The sequence below is a fragment of the Neolamprologus brichardi genome, chromosome 3, assembly GCF_056152115.1.
Source record: "Neolamprologus brichardi isolate AB-2024 chromosome 3, ASM5615211v1, whole genome shotgun sequence".
NCBI lineage: Eukaryota > Metazoa > Chordata > Actinopteri > Cichliformes > Cichlidae > Neolamprologus > Neolamprologus brichardi.
This window is the reverse complement of record NC_142106.1, coordinates 9,881,979-9,906,397: the sequence shown is the minus strand read 5'-3', so window position 1 is coordinate 9,906,397 and position 24,419 is coordinate 9,881,979. Positions and strand designations below refer to the sequence as shown.

The 24,419-nt window shown below is 40.2% G+C and overlaps 3 protein-coding genes across 4 annotated transcripts; 1 reads left to right on the top strand and 2 right to left on the bottom strand.

The window, feature by feature from the left end:
- Positions 1-2,339: 2,339 nt before the first annotated feature.
- LOC148103428 (nuclear factor 7, ovary-like) lies at positions 2,340-3,838 on the bottom strand. 2 transcript variants are annotated; one of them, XM_087838720.1, is made up of 3 exons: positions 3,602-3,838; positions 3,149-3,415; positions 2,340-3,115 (listed from the first exon to the last, which is right to left on the bottom strand). In XM_087838720.1, the coding sequence occupies exons 1-3, from the start codon at positions 3,836-3,838 to the stop codon at positions 2,447-2,449; spliced, it is 1,173 nt and encodes a 390-aa protein (XP_087694846.1). In that variant the 3' UTR covers positions 2,340-2,446. The 2 variants fall into 2 exon arrangements, with proteins under 2 accessions (XP_087694846.1, XP_087694845.1); XM_087838719.1 differs by having other exon boundaries at positions 2,340-3,838.
- Positions 3,839-10,426: 6,588 nt separating this feature from the next.
- LOC148103427 (butyrophilin subfamily 1 member A1-like) lies at positions 10,427-11,171 on the top strand (the record flags this gene model as incomplete). The annotated part of the gene is made up of 2 exons (XM_087838884.1): positions 10,427-10,787; positions 11,026-11,171. Coding segments are annotated over 2 exons (507 nt in total), but the record flags the coding sequence as incomplete, so codon positions are not given.
- Positions 11,172-21,101: 9,930 nt separating this feature from the next.
- Positions 21,102-22,493, bottom strand: LOC148103426 (nuclear factor 7, brain-like). Its single transcript, XM_087838718.1, has one exon. The coding sequence runs from the start codon at positions 22,491-22,493 to the stop codon at positions 21,102-21,104; it is 1,392 nt and encodes a 463-aa protein (XP_087694844.1).
- Positions 22,494-24,419: the final 1,926 nt, after the last annotated feature.

Below are 24,419 nucleotides of genomic sequence, written 5' to 3'. Positions count from 1 at the left end.
ACACCAGAAATCCTCCTGACCAGCAATCCACAATGGCACCAACAGGACACATGATTGCTCTTACAAACAGGATTGAAATGAATGCCATCAGTTCATGAACTGACAAATTCCAGTCCGGCTCTGTTCTGCGGGCTTGATGTACCGTACAGTCTCTGATGGTCTGCAGCATTCCCACGTCTAACAGGCAAAGGAAGCTTTGGAGCACACTTGTAATCTTACGTTGTCAGAAGATAAACAAATAGAGAATGGTAAATTTACATGAACTTCACTCTAAATGGGTTTATATAACCCATATGTAATATGGCAATGAGGTGTGAATGTGTGTCTTTTATATTTGCAGGTCAGTCAATGTGTGGGATATTTTGTATAGATACGGCAGGCATTTCTGAAAGTTGTAACACAGAGGTTTGGCCTGACTTGATTCTGAGCAACTCAGAGTAAACAAATGCAAATGTGCCAGGCCTCAAGGATAATGGGTGGTTTGCACAACAAAAGCTGGAGGAGAAACGAGCTGACGACCTGTGAAAATCTCAGCAGGGGTGATTAACACCTCGGGACTTGCACCAGAAAATAAAAAAGCCAGTAATTCTAGGGGGAGTTGGGTTTAGGGAAGTTACGCAAATTTGCGCAGGTTAGTAAACCTAGTGTTAAGGAAAAGGTCAACTTTACAAGGAATCTTTTTGTTTTGTGTTTTGACAGAAAGATGAGACGTTTGATGTCTTTGAAGTCTGAGCTCTGGGCTTGAGTCACAATGTGGTTTGGTTAGCTTAGCTTAGCATGATGGCTGTAAACAGGGGGAGCAGCTAGCTTGTCTCTGTCCACAGTCAAAGATAAAGAGCAGCTGTACCTGGGCCTCCTTGTTCTGATGGTTGTTTGTCCATAACGGACGTCTTCAGTTCTCACTGCTGAGTAGACCACAGCTGAATCAGTCTCTGTGCAATAAACACATTAAAATTACTGCAACAGTGCTGTGATATTATTACACTACAGCGATGGAGACATTTCATTCTGTTCTTTTAAGCTTATTAAAAGCATTAAATGGTGTCTTTTTATAAATTTATAAATAGCAGCAACTTTTCACAGTTTTTATTTTTAATCTTAACACCTCTGCAAAACAGTGAGATCAAAGAAATCAGGAAGTTTCTGAGAAAAAGAAGAAGGACGACCACAGAGCTGCAGACTGATGCACTTTTACCACAGAGCATGAAGGAAACATGCAGGACCAGTGTTATCAGCCAAACCCAAACACACTGCAGCAAGAAGCTCCATCAAGTCACTGATGGATATAAAGGACGTTTTATCTGTTCAGTCTCTTCATATGTCTCATGTTCACATGTTCCATATCTTAACTGTGTGTACCGACAAACACGCATGTGTGGGCCTCGTCTGAGCCCTGACATTTATGGCTCAGTCACAGCACTGCTGAATGTGATGTCATCCAACAACAAATACCTGCTGTAGAGCTGCAACAAAGTCCTTCTAGAAGCAAATCCACCCACTCTGTCTACGTGGCTGTGGACACAATTTAAACACTGAGGCTTCAAAATGCAGCATCTACAACACTCACTCTGCCTCCATCCAGCCTTTATTTAGATTTGATGCATCAGTCTCCATGGTGATGAGTACAATTGGCAGCTGAAACTGTTGTGAACTTCTCCATGAGTCATATTTCCTGTTTCAGAGCTGCTGATTGGCTCTTTGGGCCCTTTACCTTCAGGAGTCATGGACGAAGCACTGAAGTCGTTCACAGAGAGAAGTGTGAACTGATCAAGCAAAGAAACTGAAACATTTCAAACGGAAGAAACTGAACTGTTTCCTAATTCCTGTGACTCTGACCTTTGACCTGTGTGTTTATTATCTTTATTATTTTTTAAATCTTTGATGTTTGATGTTTCCCTTTGAATCCCCCTGAAGATACTGACAGTGAAGCACGTACATAATACTCCAGCCTTTCAACTCTGAGCTTATTTAGTTCTATTAATACACTGAAATCTCATTTGTGTCATGAAGAAAGTCTTTAATCAAACAGAATTCAAAGATCAGAAACATTTCATATATGGAGTTAAACATGAATCATTGTTTCAACAATAGATTTATTGTTGTCATAAACAGACAAGAAGACAACAACAAACTGCTCCTCCCATTCAACACATGTCAGTCCATATCCCAGCAAACGAAATCATCTCCATTTACACATCAAATAGAAACATGAATCACTTGTAATGATTAGAAACTTGATAGAATTTCAAATCTAGTTTGGGGAGTCATTCAGTGAGAAACAGTGAAATGATTTTCCATGTGAAAAGGTGGACAGCAGAAAGAGAAAGAAACAGTGAGAACTAAAAGAGAAACAAAGAGCTTTGGAACAACGAGGCAGCAGGAGGACAGCTGCAGTTTAACAGCTTCAATTCACTGACAGGAAACAACATTAGAAACATCATCATCCTCAACTCATCTGCTGCACTGACACTGACACCTTCAACGGACACACCTTCACTTTAACACCAGTGTAAATGTATGGAAACATCCTGTGAGTGAAAGTGTGTGTGAAGGTGTGTATGTGTGTGTTAGTATCAGGATCAGAGAACGACAGCTTTCCTCTGTTCCAGTCCAGATTCACTCTGATCCTCTGGAGCTTCTTCTGGACTGAGAGAGCAGATTTAGCTGATGGTGAGCATGTGTAGTATTTACCTTCAGAGATAAATATTATCCATAATCCAGACAGTATGTCTCCCTTCCTCTGCACAGACTCTGCTAACACACCCAGTACCCACTCATTACTGTCTCCAACATCAACATCCCAGCTGTGAGTCCCTGAGTTAAAGCCCTCAGAGCCCAGGACAGAGCAGGTTAATCCATCAATCCTCTCTGGATTATCAGGAAGCTGCTGCCTCTCTCCTCCTCGTCTCACACTGGTCAGATCTTCAGACAGGATGAGGTTTGGATTTGCAGTGTTTGGGTCCAGAATGAGAGGAGTGTAGGAGACCATGTCCTTCATGTTGTTCCAGATGTTGAAGGTCAGGTTGCCCAGGTGTTTGGCCTGGTCTATCAGAGCTCCTGAGGGCAGCTGTGGATCATCCAGCAGGGGGCAGCGCTGGACTCTTTCCACTGCAGCCTTGTAGTTGTGCAGGAATGAGACGTCTTCAGCTCTCAGCTCCTCCTCTGTGGCTCTGACTGTGTCTGAAAGAGCTGCTATCTCTCTGCTCAGAGCCTCCATCTTCTCCTTCATCATCCCACTCTTCTGCTCCTCTTCCTCCCTCAGTGCAGCCAGCCTGGCCTCCTCTTCCTCTGCTAGAAACTGGTGAAGCTTCTTAAACTGCTCCTTAATCTGCCTCTCTGTGTGTCGGGCCTGGACCTTAATGTGTTCTGCTGTTTGATCAAACTTCACTTGAACGTCTTCACAAACCTTTAACTTCTTCTTTAAGGGCTCCAGAGTTTCCTGAAGTTCCTTCTTGTGTTGTTGTGCAGCTTCATCGATGGGTCTGAATCTGTGATTGGTGTGTTTTTCTGAGGCACAGCAGACGAGACACACTGGCTGCTGATGGTCCAGACAGAAGAGTTTGAGTTTCTCAGAGTGCAGACTGCAGAGAGCCTCTGAAGCTCTCTGATCTCTCTCCTGTAAGAACGACTCACACAGGTTCCTTAAAGCCAGATTTAAAGGTGGTTCATCCTTTGAAGATCTTCTCTTACAAACTGGACACTCGTGTGTTGGTCTCTCTCTCCACCATCTCTTCAGACAGTCTTTACAGAAGCTGTGGCTACATGACAGAATAACAGGATCTCTGAAGACCTCCTGACAGACCGGACAGCAGAGATCCTCCTCTGATCTGGAAGCCATTGAGTCTGTGAGTGAAGCTGAAAACAGCAGACAGGAAGTACAGTCAGTCCTGGCTCCCCTCCCTCCTCTACCACCTTCACTGAAACTTCCTTTGAGTCGTGTTTTTGCTCAAACTCACATTCAGTGTGTGGAGCGTCAGCAGCTTGAAGCAGCAGTGTTGGAGTTTTCCACTTTTCTCTCCTGTAGCTGGACTCACTCAGAGGAAGCTGCTAGTTTGGTCTGAGCTCAGTCTGATCGTCTGTGCGTCTCTCTTTACTGAGGACGAAGAACTTCCTGTTTCCTGGTTTGTCACATTTGAGTGACGTGAGGGGAGGAGACAAATGTTGCTGTTTGACTTTTAACTAAGGTGTGTTTCAATCCTGCCTGCAGCTCAAAAGCTGTAAAACAGGTTTTGTGTCTTTTCACCTCCACAGGTCACAACATGAAACCTGTTGTGAAGTTTATAAAATAAAGTGTCACTCGGTGGTGCAGCTGTTTGTCAGCTTCTATTTCAGACTTTGTTCTGCTTCTTGTTCAGGTTCCCAGCAGTGGGAGTGTAATGCAGTCACACACACACAGGTGGTGTTAAGGTGCATTCACTTAGTTACAGACTGTGGTGTTATTTCTTGTAACTAAGGGTGTGTTTCACTCCAAAGTTCAGACATTAACCTGCCAGAAGTTGTAAAAGTTACTAATAAAGAGCTTTTCTCTCATTTCACATGCAGGTCAGAGCATGAAAGCTGTGATGCAGCAGTTTGAGAGAAATTGCTGCTGATATAAAATATTTTTTGTGGTTTTACAAAATATATAAAAGAGCAGAAAGAAAAGAAATAAGTGTAAAGAGTGCAGCAAAATGCATGTTTTAGTGTGAGTTGGTTCATCTGATCTGGTTGTGTAAAAGTCACTGCATGACACTGAGTGTTACTTTTGTGTTACTGACACTCATCTCTGACATCTCTTTCTCTTACTTTCTTTTTTCTGTTATTTAGTCAAAAATCTTTCAAAGAAATAATGAATTCTCCACACGTGTTTGAAGGTTGCTGATACGTTCATCTAGCACAGACCTATTGCTGGAACGCCAAGACAATTCTACTACAATGGCAAAAACAAGACGCAAGTCACCAGAGCTCTTTGTGTTGCTCGTGCATGAGGGAGAGAACTGTGACGAGCATCGTTCCCTCCAAGTAAGCAAATGAATGTTAATAGTCAAACATAGAAATTAACATTTGCAAAATCATTCCAGCTTTGTGGTGCATCTCCTCCAGGTGTGTAAATCACACATGCAGAGTGGTTTGAGTTCCTCAGAGCTTCATAAATGTCTCTTCCAGTTGTTTCTATCACTGTCCATATGACCAGAGTCCAAATGTATGCAGACATGGGTATAACAAACATACCAGTTAGTTTTGCTGTTTGTCAATGTGGCTTTCAGTTATCTTCAAGGCTGCAGGCCTTTGTCAGCACTCCTGTTTTATGGCCTCTATCAACCCTCATCACCTCATTTCATGCATTCTTCCTGTGGGGGGATACTTATGACTCCTCTATTGTCCTTTCGTCTCTGCAGAAAACCTTTTTTGGAAAGGGTATTGGATTCAATTATTTTACTGCTGTTATAACCCCACCTGTTGAGTCACTTCAGCAGTCTTGTTCATGATGCAAATGACAACAACAATGACACAAAGGAAGACCCTCTTCAGAGTGTCAAAGTATGCATAGCACAGTGACACAGCATTAGGTGATGTTCATAGGAAATTGCTGTCAGTCATTCCCCGTCACCACCATAGCTTCTGGTTTCTGTTCACAGAATAATGATGCCATCCTTGAACTTCCTCTCTGCACGGTCGATTGGAGCTTGAAACGCTCCCCTCATCCTTCAGATCTCCATCTGTTGTCCACAATCTCCTCGTGATTACCTCTGGAAAGCCCCGTGGCACAGCTCTCCATCCAATGCAGCTTTATGGTCATTGCTGTGGTTCCAGAATCTTCTCATGATGACCAATAGGTCCCCAAACAGCATGACCTTTGACCTCAACCCCTGCCTGGGCTGTCAGCTATGGTCCCTACTTCTCGCTGGGTCTCTGAAGATTTCTCAGGAGATTCCACCCTTGGGATCATTTCTTCCAGCAATGCTCTGCTGCACCTGTATCTCCTTACTAGAGGAAAAACTTGTATTTGGAAAACATGTCAACCATCATCAAACCAAAATTTCCTTTCAGTTCAGTGAACTTCACTTATCAAAAAAATATAATTATTTATTATTTATTAATTATATTATTCATTTATCACGTTTTCACTTTCACTTATAGGCCATCAAAGTGTTTCTTATCTTTACCCAAATAATTGGAGCAGAACTTAAAATCTATAAGCTGTAAAAACTTTATATTTGAAGACTGAAAGAGACCCAGGAAGTGGTCACAGGACGAGGGTGACAGACTGTCTGAAGTAGTTAGAACAAGACAAGGCTGTTGGACCAGGTGTGCTTGCTTTTGAAACTGTGTCTTAATTCCACCTGTTTCACATACAAGGGTCAGTTCTACAGGCAGGAACATGGGTGTGCCGTGGGCTCCCCAGTTTCACCCATTGTGGGTAACTTGTATATGGAAGACGTGGAAAAGAGGGCTTTGCTATCCTACCCTGAAACACCACCAAGTCATTGGTTCAGGTATGTGGATGACACCTGGGTGAACACACAAACCTCCATCTCTGGTTTCTTTGACTGGAGGTTGTTGATGATTTGATGATTTCACAACACTGTATGAGAGAGGTTGAGGAGGGAATGGACACGAATGGACCAGTAACACCCAAGAGGCATCAGATGCTAATATGTAGAGTTCAGAAACCTGATGAAGAAACTCTGGAGGAGCAATGAAATTCCTAGAAAAAACTTATAAAAGATTTGCATAAGATGTGGCCCACTTCATATAGTGAATCATATAAGGCTTAATGACCAGACCTAATTCTTTTGAAAACCTTCCACAGGTCTCCACTTCATCAGACATCACCTAGACACAGAGCTGGATGAGGTCAGCACAAACAGCAGCCTAACCGACGAAGATGATGGATCCATGGGGTCAGGAAAGCCAGAAGCAGGGCTGGAGAGGTACCTTTCATGTCCATTCACTGGAGGTGTGGATCTATTGCATGGCGTTCCTCACATCAAGAAGCTGTTGATCAAAGTCAATACAGCTCTTCCTGCATCTGGAGCTTGTGAAGGACTTCTCAGTCATGCAGGACTCCTGTTCACTGCTGAACAGTCACAGCTTCACAGAAAGAACCTTGAGAGCAAACTGCTGCTGAAGCTGAACCATCACCTCACTGAGTGAAGAAATGGCACATTTTTGCTAAATATGCAAAAATAGATGCACATCCATACAATTTATGGTAAACTGAGCTGCCTTGTATGAACATATGTTGAAGATGCCTCGTTCTGTTTTGTCTGAGGCTGCTGTGCCATTTGGAGCAAAAATGAATATAAAGTTTACAGCATATCTTGTTACTGGAAATTGTTTGCACTGTTTATATATTCATATTATTTACTGTAGGTATTGGTGAAAAAAGCTTGTTTGAAAAATGTTGTGAAAAACTGAAATCTGGAAATTATAATAGTTGTGCCTTATTTTGTTGATCTTTTTACATATATTCTATTTGAAAATACTAAAATTTGTATATTTATTTATTTTTGTTTGTCTGACAGCATTTATTTAAAAAATAAATCTGACATTTCAAACAGTTACTCGCTACTTGAGTAGTCTTTTCACCAAGTACTTTTTTACTCTTACTCGAGTAACTTTTTTGAAGACTACTTTTCACTTTTACTTGATTAATAATATTTTAAAGTAATGCTACTCTTACTTGAGTACAATTTTTGGATACTCGACCCACCTCTGTTTAGGACCAAAATACATCAGTGACCTCCTGACCCAGTATCAACCTTCCAGATCCCTCAGGTCATCTGGATCCGGTCTTTTATCAGTTCCCAGAGTCAGAACCAGACATGGAGAAGCTGCATTCAGCTTTTATGCTCCTTATATCTGGAACAAACTCCCAGAAAGCCTCAGATCAGCTGAAACACTCCGTTTATTTAAATCCAGGTTGAAGACTCACCTGTTCTCAGCTGCATTTGAATAAAGCACCAAATCCACACTTTTAAGCTTAAATTTCAAAACTTATATTTTAACTACTGATTTTATCTACTTTTATCTGAATCACCTTGTTGTTGAATTGTGCTATATAAATAAACTTGCCTTGCTGCTTTCAGCCACATTTACAAAAACGCTCCTCCTGTTCAGATTTTTCTGATAATAATCAGAACGTGCTGAACTCCTCTGAGCTGTTACAGGAACAGATGTTGGCAGATGTGTCAGTGACAGAGTTGCAGTTAGAGAGGTCAGTGAGCAGGATTTCTATCAGGATTCATGTCAGAGTTATTATAATGATGTCTGTTGGTTCACACTCACGGCTGCTTTGGACTGATTCCAGCTCAAAGAGCATCAACATGTTTTCATGTTTCCATCATGATGAGGAGCAGAAACTCTGAGGATTCTCCTGAACTCCTGACTACAGTAAGTCATCCCACAGCTTCTGCTTTATATTCTCCATATTATTCAGTAAATAATAGATAATTACTGATAATCAGACACTTTCAGAGGGACAAAAGTAAAAAAAAAATCTGTAGTTAAGAAGTACAGATACTCAAGCTGTACAAATACTCCGGTAATAGCTGAAGTACTCATTAAACTTCTTTACTGAAGTAAAAGTGAAAACTACAGGCTCTGGAAAGTACTCAGGTCCTACAGTAGTACTCAGTAAAAGGTCGTCTGGGGTTAAAGTGGATGTGGCAGGTAGAGGAACTCTACGACTGAGTGCAGCAGGGATAAAGAAATAAGTCGCAATCATTTGTTTTGTGAGCTCCAGCTGTTTCCAGGCTGTGATCAGCTGATCTACAAGCAGACGTTACATGAGCCATCAGCGCTCATGTAACACAGTACAGTACAGAGCTGTCAGAATGAATGACCCAAGTTTAGTCTCACACTCGGCAATTATTAATTAATCGCCCTTCAGTGTCACACCAACACAGTGTCAACACAGCAAAGTGAATGTGCCACACACTCCATGTGTCATCTACTCATCACCATCTGAAACTATAACCTTCATGGGACACAGCTGTGAGGGAGAATAACAACGAGTAAGAGAAGACAAAGACAACATGTACACACAGTATAACATGTGGGAGCACAGCTGGGCCAATCACAGAGGACGAGACAGACGAAGTAAAACTAGACACAGGAAGTAGAACTCACTGGTTCTCCATAAAGAACAAAGATTTGCTCTCTGTGGCTCCAACACAACTGACTTTTGACTTTTTATTCATTAGGACAAGTTCGTTTCAATTCACTGACAGACAGAGTGGAGCTTGTCTCTACACGTCTACCTGTTGCATTGGAAACATTTTCATTTCCTGTAACTGTGACACCTTGTTTTACCTGTTAAACAGGACAGCAAAGTGAAACAAGAGTCAGTTGGTTCAGCTGTTTGGCACAGAGGTCAGTTCAGCCACATTCATTCAGTGTTGCGATCGACACAAAGCTGGGTGGAGTCTGTGTGTTGGTGCAGTTTGCAGCACAGACACAAAGAAGTGTAATGTGTGTGTCAGTGTGATGTGTTGTAGTGTCAGGAGTCAGTATGCAGCTACAAAGCTTTTTGTTCAGTGTATACAAACAGCTGTAGCTCCATAAAGGCAGCAGAGACTCACAGTGTCTTATAATGAGAGGCTGCTTTCTCTCACACATTATGTTCACTTATTATCAGCACATGTTGTTGTTTGTGGAACAGAGTTATTGTAGTTTTTTCTCATTAGTTTGAGTTTTTATTCCATTTGGACTTTTTGTGTTTAGTTCAGTTTAGTTTCCAGATGATTTTCTTCTTTTTCAGGTTTGATTATTTATTGCTTGAAGAGTTTTTAATCGTTTTGTTCTTTTTTCATTCTTACTGTTTGGAGGTTTGTGTCAGAGGCCAGATTTAGGAGCATCAGTACAGCTGTTACAATAAAAAGCAGTGACTCAGTCTGACAGACATCCAGAGTCTCAATGAACTCGTCCATCAGCAACATTTTATCAAACTAACAGATTCTAAAACTAAAGATTTGTTTTTATTTGTTCACAAAATGGTTTCAGATGATGTTTTTCATCCATCTCAGTCTTTGCTCATGAACTTTGTCTCCAAACGTCTCAGCCTGAGCTTCCCTCTGATGAACTCGTTCATAATCTCGTCCATTCTGCTCTCAATGAAAATCTGAACACGTTCAGCTCGGCCTCCTGTCTTTGTGTCAGAGTCTCCAAAGCAAACATGACAGCAGCTCACTGCCATCTTTAAACCTTCCCTTTCACTCTTGCTGCTGTCCTTCTGTCACAAATCAGCCCTGATGAAGATGCTCGGGATCAGGTGAGGAGGAGGCAGAAGACTCGCTGTGGTGACGCCTGAAGGGAGCAGCTGACACAAGAAGAAACACAATCAAAGATCATCATCTAATAACAGGAGACTGTCTTTTATTGTGTGTTTCTGATTGGCTGCTGAACAAGTGAACAGTTGTACTTTGACCTTTAACCTATCTGCTCTGTTTTGTTTCCTCTTTCAGACCAGAAAACCATCAGAGCTGAGTCTGGACAGGACGTCACTCTGACATGTCGAGCTCCAAACAAGGACATCATAGTTATAAAGTGGAGCAGAGCTGACCTGAGAGATGAATATGTGCTTTTGTACCGGGATGGGAAGTTTGAACCAGACGACCAGCATCCATCTTTTAAGAACCGGGTGGATCTGCAGGACAGACAGATGAAGGATGGAGACGTGTCTTTGATTCTGAAGGATGTGATGATTAATGATGCTGGAACATACGAGTGTCGAGTTGTCCAACGAGTCGGAGGACCTATGACTCTAATCAACATCATCTACCTGAGAGTTGTTGATCCTCCAGGTGAGTGAGTAGAGTTGAGTGTGTGTGTGATCAGAGGTGAAGCTGCTTCCTGGTTGTTGATGTTTGTTTCTAAAGATGTTGTTGATGAGACTTTGTAGAAAGCAGCTGGTCTGAGTGATGTGATCAGAGTGCAGTAGATAATGTCTGACAGCAGTTTGAAGAGGAAATGGATTCTGTTCTGTTCTTCACTCATCACCTACCTGACAGCTGACACCTCACACCTGTTTCTCACCTGCAGGTCAGACAGGAGGAGACACAGAGGATGGATCTGTTGGACTGATTGTTGTTCTTCTTCTGCTTCTTGTTGTTGTTGCTGTTGTTGTTGTTTTGGTCTACAAACGTAGACAACAGCAGAGTGAGGAAACAAACCAGCCTCCTGTTTAAGTGCAGCAGGTTTAAAATGTCTCAGAGGTTTTTCCAGCTTTGAGTCTGCCGCTGCTGTTCAGAGTTCTGGGTGTTGTCAGTGTTTAAAATCCTGCAGAAACAGATGAACTGAGCACAGACAGCAGGCCCACAGCACTGTAGCTTTATTTCAGTTTTATCTTTAATGGCTGCTTCTGTTTTTGCTCACAGCTCATCTCAGTGGACGAGTTTCATCTTTAAAAACAGTCTTTACATTTCTGCTCTGTAGTTCACTGGAACATCCAGAGGGCTGTGACTACAAATCACCTTCAACACAGTCAGGCTTTCTTTGTGTTAGCTGGCTCAACTAAACCTGAAACTGCAGTTAGAGATAGCAGGTATCACCATGGTGATTATCACCTTTCTCTGTTACCCTGGCTCTCTGCTTCAGGCTCTGAGCACGCTCAGATGAAAAGGAGCGTTTCATGTATCATGTGACTTTTCTTCTACACAAAATGATCCCTGTGAGCGCCACCCAGTCCAATCAGAGACGTTACTCATTGATAACTTCACTAATGTCTCCACTACATGAATACAGGTACATTCCTGTAACAGTGTGATGTGCAGTTTAGCTTCATTCAGTGGCTTCTTTCACCATCAGTTACCATGGTGATTTAGCCTCTTTCTGACACAGAAAGCTCTGACTTTGAGTGTGACACAGCTCACTGAGACATTACTGTGGTTTTGTTGTGCACGCCTACTTTTAACTCTTCAAACAAATGAAGTCAACACTTGAACATTTTTCACGTTGATGGTTTTGTTTCCACTGACTGTAGTTACATCATTTTGAGCTCAGATGACATATTTATGAAGTTTTTCACACCTGAATGTTTCAATCATCAAGATCTGATTTCAGTTTTCTCTTTATCTTTGTGAGCTGTGTGGTTTGTTTACCCTCAGTATCCATGAACAGTGTTACAGACCTGGGATCAGTGTTTTTGTTTATAAGATCAAATATGACCTCATTATGTGAGTGTGAGCTTTGGACCACAAAACCTCAACAACACTAATCCTCGATCAGCTGTTTCACTAAAATTACATCCAAGTATGAACTGATCCCATCGTTCATGCATCAATTTGTAGCTGACAGATGGTTATGCACATCCCTGGTTGCCTAGGTAACCCTCTAACCTTAAATAACGGTATTGTTGTCATTTGATGGCATTGGTAGTTGTTTCAATAGATCTCAAAGATAAGAAAAGTTTACCTCGGTACTCGCTGACTTCACATCAGTGATCAGTTATTGTGTTTAAAAAGTGTAGCCACTCGTGTTTGACCTTGTATGTATGTGTGTTTATGCTCTGATTGTATTTTCCTGCTGCTCACACAGCATTAGAAAAGCCTGAAAACTCAGTGTTCACAGAGTCTGTGAGCTCCAAATGTTTGTATGAAGGACAGAGAACAAAGGTCAGTGTGAAGAGTGTGTCTGTATTTGAACAATAAACTCAGTCTCAGTCGCTCGTTACTTTGGTTTCAATTATTTATTCTTTCATTTGTGTTGTTGGCAGAGAAGCTACATCATGTGAACGTCATCATCATTTCACATGTCATCACAGATTCAAAAGATGTAATATTTGTGTGTTTGTTATTAACAATCGTGCCCCCAGACGCCAAAACAGCAAATTGAAACTGAAAAAAAAACTGTAAGAAAAAAAAAAAGATGTAAGTGTGAAAACTTCTTTTTTTCTTGTTTTAATGTCAATATTTACAGTATCAGTTAATCTTTTTTCACGATCAATATATTTATTTATTCTTCAGTTTCCTTTTAAGCTGGCATCGTTTTAACCCCAACAAAACAAAACAAAAATGACAGAAAGTCCATTGAAATCTGAAAAATATTCATTTTCTGTGCTGAACAAAAACGTTATTTTTACAAGACAAGACAGGAAAACTAACAGTAGCTTTAAATTTTTATAGTGTATCCTCATCCTCAGTATTGGAAACATGTCAAACTGCATTTCCTATGAAATACAATAAAATCATAATGATCATGGAAATTTCTTGATCTAAATTCTGTTCTAGATTGAGTGGCAAAAAAAAGAAGAGCTGCTGTTTGTGTTTGTGCAAGTGCAAGAAATACATATAGCACGCTCTCCATCCTTCTGCTAATGTTTAATGTACTGAAATTAATTCTAATTAATGAAATTAATGTCTAATTAAATTCAAAGAACTGAAGATAAACAGACCACAGAAAGCACTTTGTCACCTCTGCTGTGACGTTAACTGTCCCTCAGACCTCGTCATGTGATCTGACATTTACTGTTTGATTTGGTCTGTTGTCAGGCTCTAACTTTACAGGAAGAAACTGTAAAATAATCCAATTATTCATCATTGTGAAAACTTCATCATGAAGCATTTTTGATGAGCTACATTCTTCTAAACTTTTGGTTTGGTTATTTATTTATTTCCATCCTTGTTCTTAATGTTTTGACCATCACAGCACTATGAACTGTGGGTAATCCCTCAGGTCCACAGAGATGAGGACTTAAAGAAAATGTGAGTAAGGACTCAAAGTGTGTGCAGAGAGCACATCCTGTTCAACCTGTTTGTGTGACTGACTCCAGCTCACACTCCAGCTGGTTTGACAGGTCAGCAGTTTGCATCATTTTCATCTAGGCTTCTCGGCTGGACTAATGTAATTCATTATTATCAGGATGTCCTAAAAACTAACTCCAAAGGCTGAGTGAGTTCTGAACAACCAAAAAGCTCAATCAGCAACATCCTCCAGCAGAACTCTATCAGGTCGGTCCTGATGTGCACAAACATGTTTTAGATGGACTCAGTGGTTTAACATTAAGCTGTTATTATGAAAGAAAAACGTTTTGCTCTGACAGCTTTTCTGAGAGATCTAATAAGATCCCAAACACATTGACCTCTTTGTAGAACATTATTAAATAAGCATATTAAATATTACTGCTGCATAGGTTTAAGGAGTCGATCCTTTTATAGAGATTTTATATTTATATTTTAGACATACTTATCAAATGCTGCTGCTGACACTAACAACTAATGAAGGATAGAAACAAACTGGACTCCAGTCTAGCTCTGCTTATCATTGCTGAGTCATTTGTTGTTCTTTGTTTTTGTTACTTTTGGAAGGAACAATTGGACTGTTTATAATTTGCAAGAGTAAATGTATGTTTGGTTACTTAATGGAGTAATGAGGACGGTTTATGAAGATCTGGACTTACATCCATCTAACAGTACAGGAGAGGCTCAACAGGTTCTGAGGTGGCTGTTTACAAAATGTTGTATCCTGTAAAGATTCTTTACAGTTTTACATTGAGAAACATTATTCTGGAAATATTTAGCCTGTATAAAGTATTAAGGCCACTTTTGAATCACAAACTTTAGAAAAAATCTGGGCGATTCATAACAAGCTGGAGGGTTGGTCCTAAGATTATTAACATTTTAAACACTGGGTTGTGAAGATGGAAAAACAAAACAACTAAAACAAAGAAAAAAACTACGTAGCACAAACTCTTGAAAGGGGACCTTTATGTCACTGAGCACATTATTATGTATGCATTAATAAATAACAACTTAATAAAGACATTACACTCTTAATTTGTTAAGAAGCATGAAGATAGAGTGATCTTTATCCAGAAGTGGAAATTATGCTTGTGGCTAAACCATTGTACAAAAACGTCAACAATCCAGCATTAAACATATTTACAATGTGTCAGTAAAGAGTGAGCTGCACTTCTAGCCTGTGTGTAATGACCCCACAACACTGGACATTATATTTCTTCATTTCCACTTAATACTGTACAGCTGCTGTTATTGTACATATATATTTATATTTCTTCATACATTCTTATATATTTCTACACTGTGTATTTGTGTATTGTGTATTTGTGTATTGTGTATTTTGTTGTACAGTTTTTTTTTCCAACTTTAATTTATACATTTTATATTATTCTTTCCCAGTTAAATTTACCCTTTTTAATTTTCATATTTATTTCCTATCTTATTCATAGTATTTTTTTGTCACGGTATTTTGAGTTTATTATGTTTTGGTTTAATTTTGCATCATGGATTGTGTTCTTGTTCTCTTGTTGTGATTGTGATGATGATGATTATTATTAGTTTCTTGTTTCTGTTTATCCGTGCTTTTGTGGTTTCCTGTATTGTTTGAGCTCCATGTGTGTATTCCATGTTATTTTGTCTCTCAGTGTCGAGTCTGCGTTCTTGTTTAATAATTCATGTTTCCTGTTTTATTGTGAAAGTCTTTGTCTCATGTTAGTGTGTGCAGCTTGGTTCCCCCCGTCTCGTTAGCCCTGATCTCTCCCAGCTGTGTCTCCCTTCTGTTGCCCATTCCCTCATTACTACCCTGTGTATTTAAGCCCTGTGTTTTGCCGTGCTCGGGGTTGCGTCATACCCTCAGATTATGCCTGTGTGTTTTTGGTTTCTGTATTCACTTCACGTTTGGTTTTCATGTCAGCAATAAAGCTTTTTTTTTGGTTTTGATTTACAATTCTGTGTTCGAGTCCTGCGCTTGGATCCTCCCCTCCACCTGCCCGCACACAGAGCCCTGACATTTTTTTCTATAGGTCATGAGCAGTTGTGTAAGCACTGCATATCATACTGTGTATGACTGTGTATGTGACAAATAAAATCTGAATTTGATTTGAATTTGGTGAACCTCTCAGCTTGTGATTGGGAGCGCATGCTTCCGTCCAGGATGACATTTGTAAATGCTGCTGAACCCTTTAAGGTTTAAGATTTGACAAATAAAATCTGAATTTGAATTTGAATTTGAATTCGTTTTACATATTCCTCATGTTTCTTTTCCCAGTTTATGTTTTGTTAGTTCCTTCCTGTTCCTTTCCTTCTATTGATGTTTTGTTAAGCCTCCAAAATAAAGCCTCTCCATTTGTTATTAATCTGCCCTTGCCGCTGTGCCTGCATTTGGGTCCAGAATCTCCTCACGCCGTCGGCCTCATCAGACGTGACTATATGTTTTGGCTGTATCAGTAGATCTAATAAATAAACACATTTATTAGGAGCACGAGCCAAATAACTTCATAATGGGTAAATGTGACTACACTCTTTATCTGTACATGACAATAAAACTTGAAACTTAAACCTGATATGAAATTTTAAATTAGAAAAAAAACTGAAGTTAACTGAAGTGCAGCCAGCCTGACCAGGAACTACAGTCAGCTTTATACTGACATGCTAATATTCTCTGAGTGTATTTGCTGTCTCTAACAACCAGTTAGCAGTTTGCAGATCAGTAGTAATTACTCTTGCATAGGTTTTTTCCTTGTTTTAATTTTTGCACTACTTATTTATTTGTGTATTTTTCTAATATATCTCTGTTTCACTTTTTCTTGCTGACCCTTGTGCTGCTGTAACATGTGAATATTCCCAGTGTGGGATTACTAAAGTCTGTGTCTATGCCAAACCAGAATTTTAAACTGCTTTTCCAATTCTATCAAAATTTCTGATTTACAGTTAAGAGTGTGGCATGTGCATATGACATGTTTTCACCATTTGTAAGCCAGAGGAGTGACTGCTCTTGAAGCCTGGTTGTTGCACAATACTGGTACTCTTACTGCCACTACTTCTTGTACTACTAGTACAGCTACTGCTACTGCACAAGGACCTCAGAGGGACATATGCAACAAGGCTTGGAGGTCAGACACCTATAGGGCCTGCAGGGGATCCAGGTGCTACATGGTGTTGCAGCTGATAAAGCCATAAACTATGCCCATTTTGTTGAAGTGATCACCAGTTTGCTGGGTTTTTTAGAGACACAGAGTGAGAGCGATCATGTTCTACATTACTGTTTTTTAATGGATTTTCAGAGCTGTTGATATATGAAGCAGTCTTCATGGAAACATGTCAAGTCTGTTTTTGGGATTGAGTGTTAAATTGTCACAGTTTTAATAAAGCCTGCATTTTCCTGCAATTATACTGGAGAGCAAAGAAAAGTTAGACGATGTTTATCCAGCTCTTCCAAAATGTACCTCACAAACATCTGCTGGATCCTGGATTCAACATTCTAGGGCCTGTGGAAATGTTAACACTGAATTTTCTACGAATACTGGCCCAAAGGTAAAAGGTGAGAATTCCTCCAGTAAAATCTTTTTCTTTTCTTTTTCTTTTTAAATTGTAAGAGCCTTCAGGCACTATGGCAACAGGAATGCAAATATTAAAATGTGATGAAGAAAAGCTTGAAAATAACATTTTCACCCACAAGCACAAAACCAAGAGCCCTAAAATGTGATTAGTTTTGACTTGCTTCTATAACTAAAACATGGTGTAGCTGTTGTGTTGTTTAAGAATGGAGAACACATTTTTTCAGCGTGGGAGCGTCAGGCCTCACATTTCGGAACAGCTTCTAATGGAGCCTCACTGCGTCTAGAGACTGGAGATCAGGTGTTTTCATGTCTCTGGGTTCATTTTAAAATATATGACAATCATTTTCACCTTCAGTGGTCATCTTCTTTTTACCATGTAAAAAGGGAAACGCTTCCTTAAGTTGTCTTCTATTATCCACCAGCTTCTGATGTTTTAAAATGTGCATTAATTCAATAGGTGGCAATCTAGTTATCTTAAATATCTAAAACCTCATAAATCATTTCTACTTCTAAAAGCAGTTGTTAATAATATTTTTTATGTAACGATTTGCAAATCTATTAGTAAAATAATGATTGATAAATTTGATTTAAAAAAATCAAAGTGACTGTCTGATTATTTATTTGCTGTGTATGTGTGTGTTGCTGTATTAAAGACTAACACATAACATGTGTAGTTATTTTTTTATTGCTTCAATTGTCAACATCAGGATATTAAAACCTATGAAAGTTGGTTACATTTAGACAGTTGTGATTACTTACTAAATAAATTACTTTTTAAATGAATTACTGATCACCAGTGTTGGGCAAGTTACTTTGAAAAAGTAATTAATTATAGTTACTAATTAATTCTTCAAAAAATTAACTGAGTAACTGAGTTACAAGATTCTAAAAGTAACTATTGCGTTACTTAATAAAAAATGTTTAACCCTCTGGTGTCCAGGGTATAATTGACCATTTTTGACTACTTTTAATTTTACCTCCACATTTCACCTTTAAAAACTATTTATTTGCCTTGTTTGGTCTCATTCTTTTCAGCACAACCTCACATGTCTGAATTTACAGTCATGTTTTCATTTTGACATACTGCATTAACACAATTGATCTAAAAGCAGACAAAATACATAAACTCAGAGTAGAAAAAGTGATATTTTTACTGTAAGATCCACAAACTACACACTCCAAAAACGCTAAACGTCACAAATCTCTCACATCTCAAAACTCGCGCCCTCTCTCTCTTTTTTCAACTAGGGCATTTTATAATTTAGTGAAAATATTTTTTTTTGTTTGATTTTGTAGAAATAGAGGTTCCTGACAAAGTCAAAAAGCCTTGATACAATAAACAAATGTTTGTGATTTGTTTTATGCATTTGAAATTTAAAATGGGTCGGTGCCGACCCTAACACGAGAGGAAGGTTAACTCCAGGTGTTGTGACAAAAAGTGTTCATCTGCCAGAAAGTGATTACCAGCTACTTCTGTGCAACTGATATAAGGTGCAGTAATCTGAACACAGCTTCAAGTGTCTGTTTGTTGAAAAATAGTAACGTGACCGCACTGCATTTTCTTGTTCTTTGTTCTTTTTCTTGTTCGTAATGTTAATGGTAACGCCATTGCAACAATAGAAATAGTAATTAGTTAGATTACTCATTACTGAAAAAGTAATGCCGTTATTAACGCTGGCACTTACAACGCCGTTATTCCCATCACTGCTGATCAGGGCCGTGCAGAGAGGTTTACCTTCAGGAGTCATGGACGAAGCACTGAAGTCGTTCACAGAGAGAAGTGTGAACTGATCAAGCAAAGAAACTGAAACATTTCAAACGGAAGAAACTGAACTGTTTCCTAATTCCTGTGACTCTGACCTTTGACCTGTGTGTTTAGTATCTTTATTATTTTTTAAATCTTAACATCTCTGTTGTGAAACAGACTGAGCACAAAGAAAGCAGGATGTTTCTGAGAAAGCAGTGATACATCTGCTGTTGTCAGGCCTGCAGGAATCAGGCTGTTGTTCTCCTTCATCTCATAGTGGACAGAAATTATTTTCTGGAGTGGCACAAATAATTTGTGTGGCATCAGATTTGATGCAGAACAGCTGATTTTCTGTAAATAGTTTGAAATGTTTGCTTTGGCTTTGGCTGCATTTTAAAAAAATAGCTGCAAAAAACTTTGTTGTTTGCCAATCTCAGCTACTTTGTTGAAGAAGTAACTATATAATTAATTGCTCAACATTGGTCTTTATTTACTGTATTTTGCAGAAGATTAAAGTTTTCTCACTGACACAGGTAGGATGGTCAGGCGTCCTCTGTTCCTTCAGCGTTCATGAACTGTCACTTATAAAATGCTGCCAAACATCAACTACACTCAATAACTAAACGTGTGCAGGTTAAAGTGATGGACGCCCAGATCTGCACTCCAAATACAAACAGACTAAAGGTGTTTCCTTCAGAAACAAAGACGATATTTACAAAGATCTCACAGGTAAATTGTGAGCGATCACAGCAGCATCTCATCCTGACTAACAGCTTTTAGATGCAGGGAGAGCGTCGTGGTTCAGAGGTGGTTCAGCAGATGATGAAGACCTTTCTGTTGCATTGTGTAGTGCTGTGGATGCCATGATGGTTGACTGGGTCTGCTTCTACTGAACTCACAAACACTTCTGAGGTATTTACACCTGAAGCCTCATTTAATGTGAGTCAGAAACAAACGGCTCACCTGTGATTAATGGATGTTTCCCTGCATTTATATTTTCACACAGTTTATTTCTTACAGCAGGAAAACTGAACAGAATGTATGTAAGAGGTTAGAGTGAGGATGACGTCACTTCATACAGAAAATACATGTTTGTCTGTTTTGATGATGAAGGACTTCTTTAGCTCTGTAAACAGCTACACTTGAGAGGACAGAGGTGATTTCATGGATAAATAACAATGTGTTTATCAGCTTTCATCACCGCAGTGCAGACGTGACGTCAGATCTATCAAAGTGAAGGCCGTCTCTCTGATGACGTCACAGAGCAGAGTGGTTCTGTCCAATAAAGGATCTCAGATCAGCTGCTGCCATCTTGTGGCCACAGTTGGTTACTGTCTCTGAAAGTTGTCTCATGTTTCCTGTTTTCCTGTTAACAAAGGCTGGAGCTCATCATGCTGAGAGGGCAGCAGCATTTTTTGGCTCTTCACACATGTTCATTATATTCTGATGATCCTGGATGGAGACAAACTACAGATAAGTGTGTTCAGCCCAACTAGTTGATCTCATTACAGCAGTTTGATGTTTCCCTTTGAATCCCCCTGAAGATACTGACAGTGAAGCACGTACATAATACTCCAGCCTTTCAACTCTGAGCTTATTTAGTTCTATTAATACACTGAAATCTCATTTGTGTCATGAAGAAAGTCTTTAATCAAACAGAATTCAAAGATCAGAAACATTTCATATATGGAGTTAAACATGAATCATTGTTTCAACAATAGATTTATTGTTGTCATAAACAGACAAGAAGACAACAACAAACTGCTCCTCCCATTCAACACATGTCAGTCCATATCCCAGCAAACGAAATCATCTCCATTTACACATCAAATAGAAACATGAATCACTTGTAATGATTAGAAACTTGATAGAATTTCAAATCTAGTTTGGGGAGTCATTCAGTGAGAAACAGTGAAATGATTTTCCATGTGAAAAGGTGGACAGCAGAAACAGAAAGAAACAGTGAGAACTAAAAGAGAAACAAAGAGCTTTGGAACAACGAGGCAGCAGGAGGACAGCTGCAGTTTAACAGCTTCAATTCACTGACAGGAAACAACATTAGAAATATCATCATCCTCAACTCATCTGCTGCACTGACACTGACACCTTCAACGGACACACCTTCACTTTACCAGAAATAGTGTTAATGATTGGAAACATCCTGTGAGTGAAAGTGTGTGTGAAGGTGTGTATGTGTGTGTTAGTATCAGGATCAGAGAACGACAGCTTTCCTCTGTTCCAGTCCAGATTCACTCTGATCCTCTGGAACTTCTTCTGGACTGAGAGATCAGTGGGAGGAGCTGATGGTGACCATGCTGAATATTCACCTTCATAGAACCGTATTCTCCATAATCCAGACTGTTTGGTTCCCTTCCTCTGCACAGACTCTGCTAACACACCCAGTGTCCACCATGTACTGTCTCCAACATCAACATCCCAGCTGTGAGTCCCTGAGTTAAAGCCCTCAGAGCCCAGGACAGAGATGTAATCATCAATCCTCTCTGGATTATCAGGAAGCTGCTGCTTCTCTCCTCCATATCTCACACTGGTCAGATCTTCAGACAGGATGAGGTTTGGATCAGCAGTGTTTGGGTCCAGAATGAGAGGAGTGTAGGAGACCATGTCCTTCATGTTGTTCCAGATGTTGAAGGTCAGGTTGCCCAGGTGTTTGGCCTGGTCTATCAGAGCTCCTGAGGGCAGCTGTGGATCATCCAGCAGGGGGCAGCGCTGGACTCTTTCCACTGCATCCTTGTAGTTGTGCAGGAATGAGACGTCTTCAGCTCTCAGCTCCTCCTCTGTGGCTCTGACTGTGTCTGAAAGAGCTGCTATCTCTCTGCTCAGAGCCTCCATCTTCTCCTTCATCATCCCACTCTTCTGCTCCTCTTCCTCCCTCAGTGCAGCCAGCCTGGCCTCCTCTTCCTCTGCTAGAAACTGGTGAAGCTTCTTAAACTGCTCCTTAATCTGCCTCTCTGTGTGTCGGGCCTGGACCTTAATGTGTTCTGCTGTTTGATCAAACTTCACTTGAACTTCTTCACAAACCTTTAACTTCTTCTTTAAGGGCTTCAGAGTTTCCTGAAGTTCCTTCTTGTGTTGTTGTGCAGCTTCATCGATGGGTCTGAATCTGTGATTGGTGTGTTTTTCTGAGTCTCTGCAGACGAGACACACTGGCTGCTGATGGTCCAGACAGAAGAGTTTGAGTTTCTCAGAGTGCAGACTGCAGAGAGCCTCTGAAGCTCTCTGATCTCTCTCCTGTAAGAACGACTCACACAGGTTCTTTAAAGCCAGATTTAAAGGTGGTTCCTTTGAAGATCTTCTCTTACAAACTGGACACTCGTGTGTTGGTCTCTCTCTCCACCATCTCTTCAGACAGTCTTTACAGAAGCTGTGGCTACATGACAGAATAACAGGATCTCTGAAGACCTCCTGACAGACCGGACAGCAGAGATCCTCCTCTGATCTGGAAGCCATTGAGTCTGTGAGTGAAGCTGAAAACAGCAGACAGGAAGTACAGTCAGTCCTGGCTCCCCTCCCTCCTCTACCACCTTCACTGAAACTTCCTTTGAGTCGTGTTTTTGCTCAAACTCACCTTCAGTGTGTGGAGCGTCAGCAGCTTTAAGCAGCAGTGTTGAAGTTTTCCACTTTTCTCTCCTGTAGCTGGACTCACTCAGAGGAAGCTGCTAGTTTGGTCCAACGATAAGTGTGAGTCTCGGAAGAATCAGTGGTGTTATTTCCTGTAACTAAGGGTGTGTTTCACTCCAAAGTTCAGACATTAACCTGCCAGAAGTTGTAAAAGTTACTGATAAAGAGCTTTTATCTCATTTCACATGCAGGTCAGAGCATGAAAGCTGTGATGCAGCAGTTTGAGAGAAATTGCTGCTGATATAAAATATTTTTTGTGGTTTTACAAAATATATAAAAGAGCAGAAAGAAAAGAAATAAGTGTAAAGAGTGCAGCAAAATGCATGTTTTAGTGTGAGTTGGTTCATCTGATCTGGTTGTGTAAAAGTCACTGCATGACACTGAGTGTTACTTTTGTGTTACTGACACTCATCTCTGACATCTCTTTCTCTTACTTTCTTTTTTCTGTTATTTAGTCAAAAACCTTTCAAAGAAATAATGAATTCTCCACACGTGTTTGAAGGTTGCTGATACGTTCATCTAGCACAGACCTATTGCTGGAACGCCAAGACAATTCTACTACAATGGCAAAAACAAGACGCAAGTCACCAGAGCTCTTTGTGTTGCTCGTGCATGAGGGAGAGAACTGTGACGAGCATCGTTCCCTCCAAGTAAGCAAATGAATGTTAATAGTCAAACATAGAAATTAACATTTGCAAAATCATTCCAGCTTTGTGGTGCATCTCCTCCAGGTGTGTAAATCACACATGCAGAGTGGTTTGAGTTCCTCAGAGCTTCATAAATGTCTCTTCCAGTTGTTTCTATCACTGTCCATATGACCAGAGTCCAAATGTATGCAGACATGGGTATAACAAACATACCAGTTAGTTTTGCTGTTTGTCAATGTGGCTTTCAGTTATCTTCAAGGCTGCAGGCCTTTGTCAGCACTCCTGTTTTATGGCCTCTATCAACCCTCATCACCTCATTTCATGCATTCTTCCTGTGGGGGGATACTTATGACTCCTCTATTGTCCTTTCGTCTCTGCAGAAAACCTTTTTTGGAAAGGGTATTGGATTCAATTCTTTTACTGCTGTTATAACCCCACCTGTTGAGTCACTTCAGCAGTCTTGTTCATGATGCAAATGACAACAACAATGACACAAAGGAAGACCCTCTTCAGAGTGTCAAAGTATGCATAGCACAGTGACACAGCATTAGGTGATGTTCATAGGAAATTGCTGTCAGTCATTCCCCGTCACCACCATAGCTTCTGGTTTCTGTTCACAGAATAATGATGCCATCCTTGAACTTCCTCTCTGCACGGTCGATTGGAGCTTGGAACGCTCCCCTCATCCTTCAGATCTCCATCTGTTGTCCACAATCTCCTCGTGATTACCTCTGGAAAGCCCCGTGGCACAGCTCTCCATCCAATGCAGCTTTATGGTCATTGCTGTGGTTCCAGAATCTTCTCATGATGACCAGTAGGTCCCCAAACAGCATGACCTTTGACCTCAACCCCTGCCTGGGCTGTCAGCTATGGTCCCTACTTCTCTCTGGGTCTCTGAAGATTTCTCAGGAGATTCCACCCTTGGGATCATTTCTTCCAGCAATGCTCTGCTGCACCTGTATCTCCTTACTAGAGGAAAAACTTCTATTTGGAAAACATGTCAACCATCATCAAACCAAATTTTCCTTTCAGTTCAGTGAACTTCACTTATCAAAAAAATATAATTATTTATTATTTATTAATTATATTATTCATTTATCACGTTTTC

Excerpts from the sequence above, each read along its gene's own strand:
- LOC148103426 (XM_087838718.1), bottom strand. The coding sequence starts at position 22,493 with ATGGCTTCCAGATCAGAGGAGGATCTCTGCTGTCCGGTCTGTCAGGAG.
- LOC148103428 (XM_087838719.1), bottom strand. The coding sequence starts at position 3,838 with ATGGCTTCCAGATCAGAGGAGGATCTCTGCTGTCCGGTCTGTCAGGAG.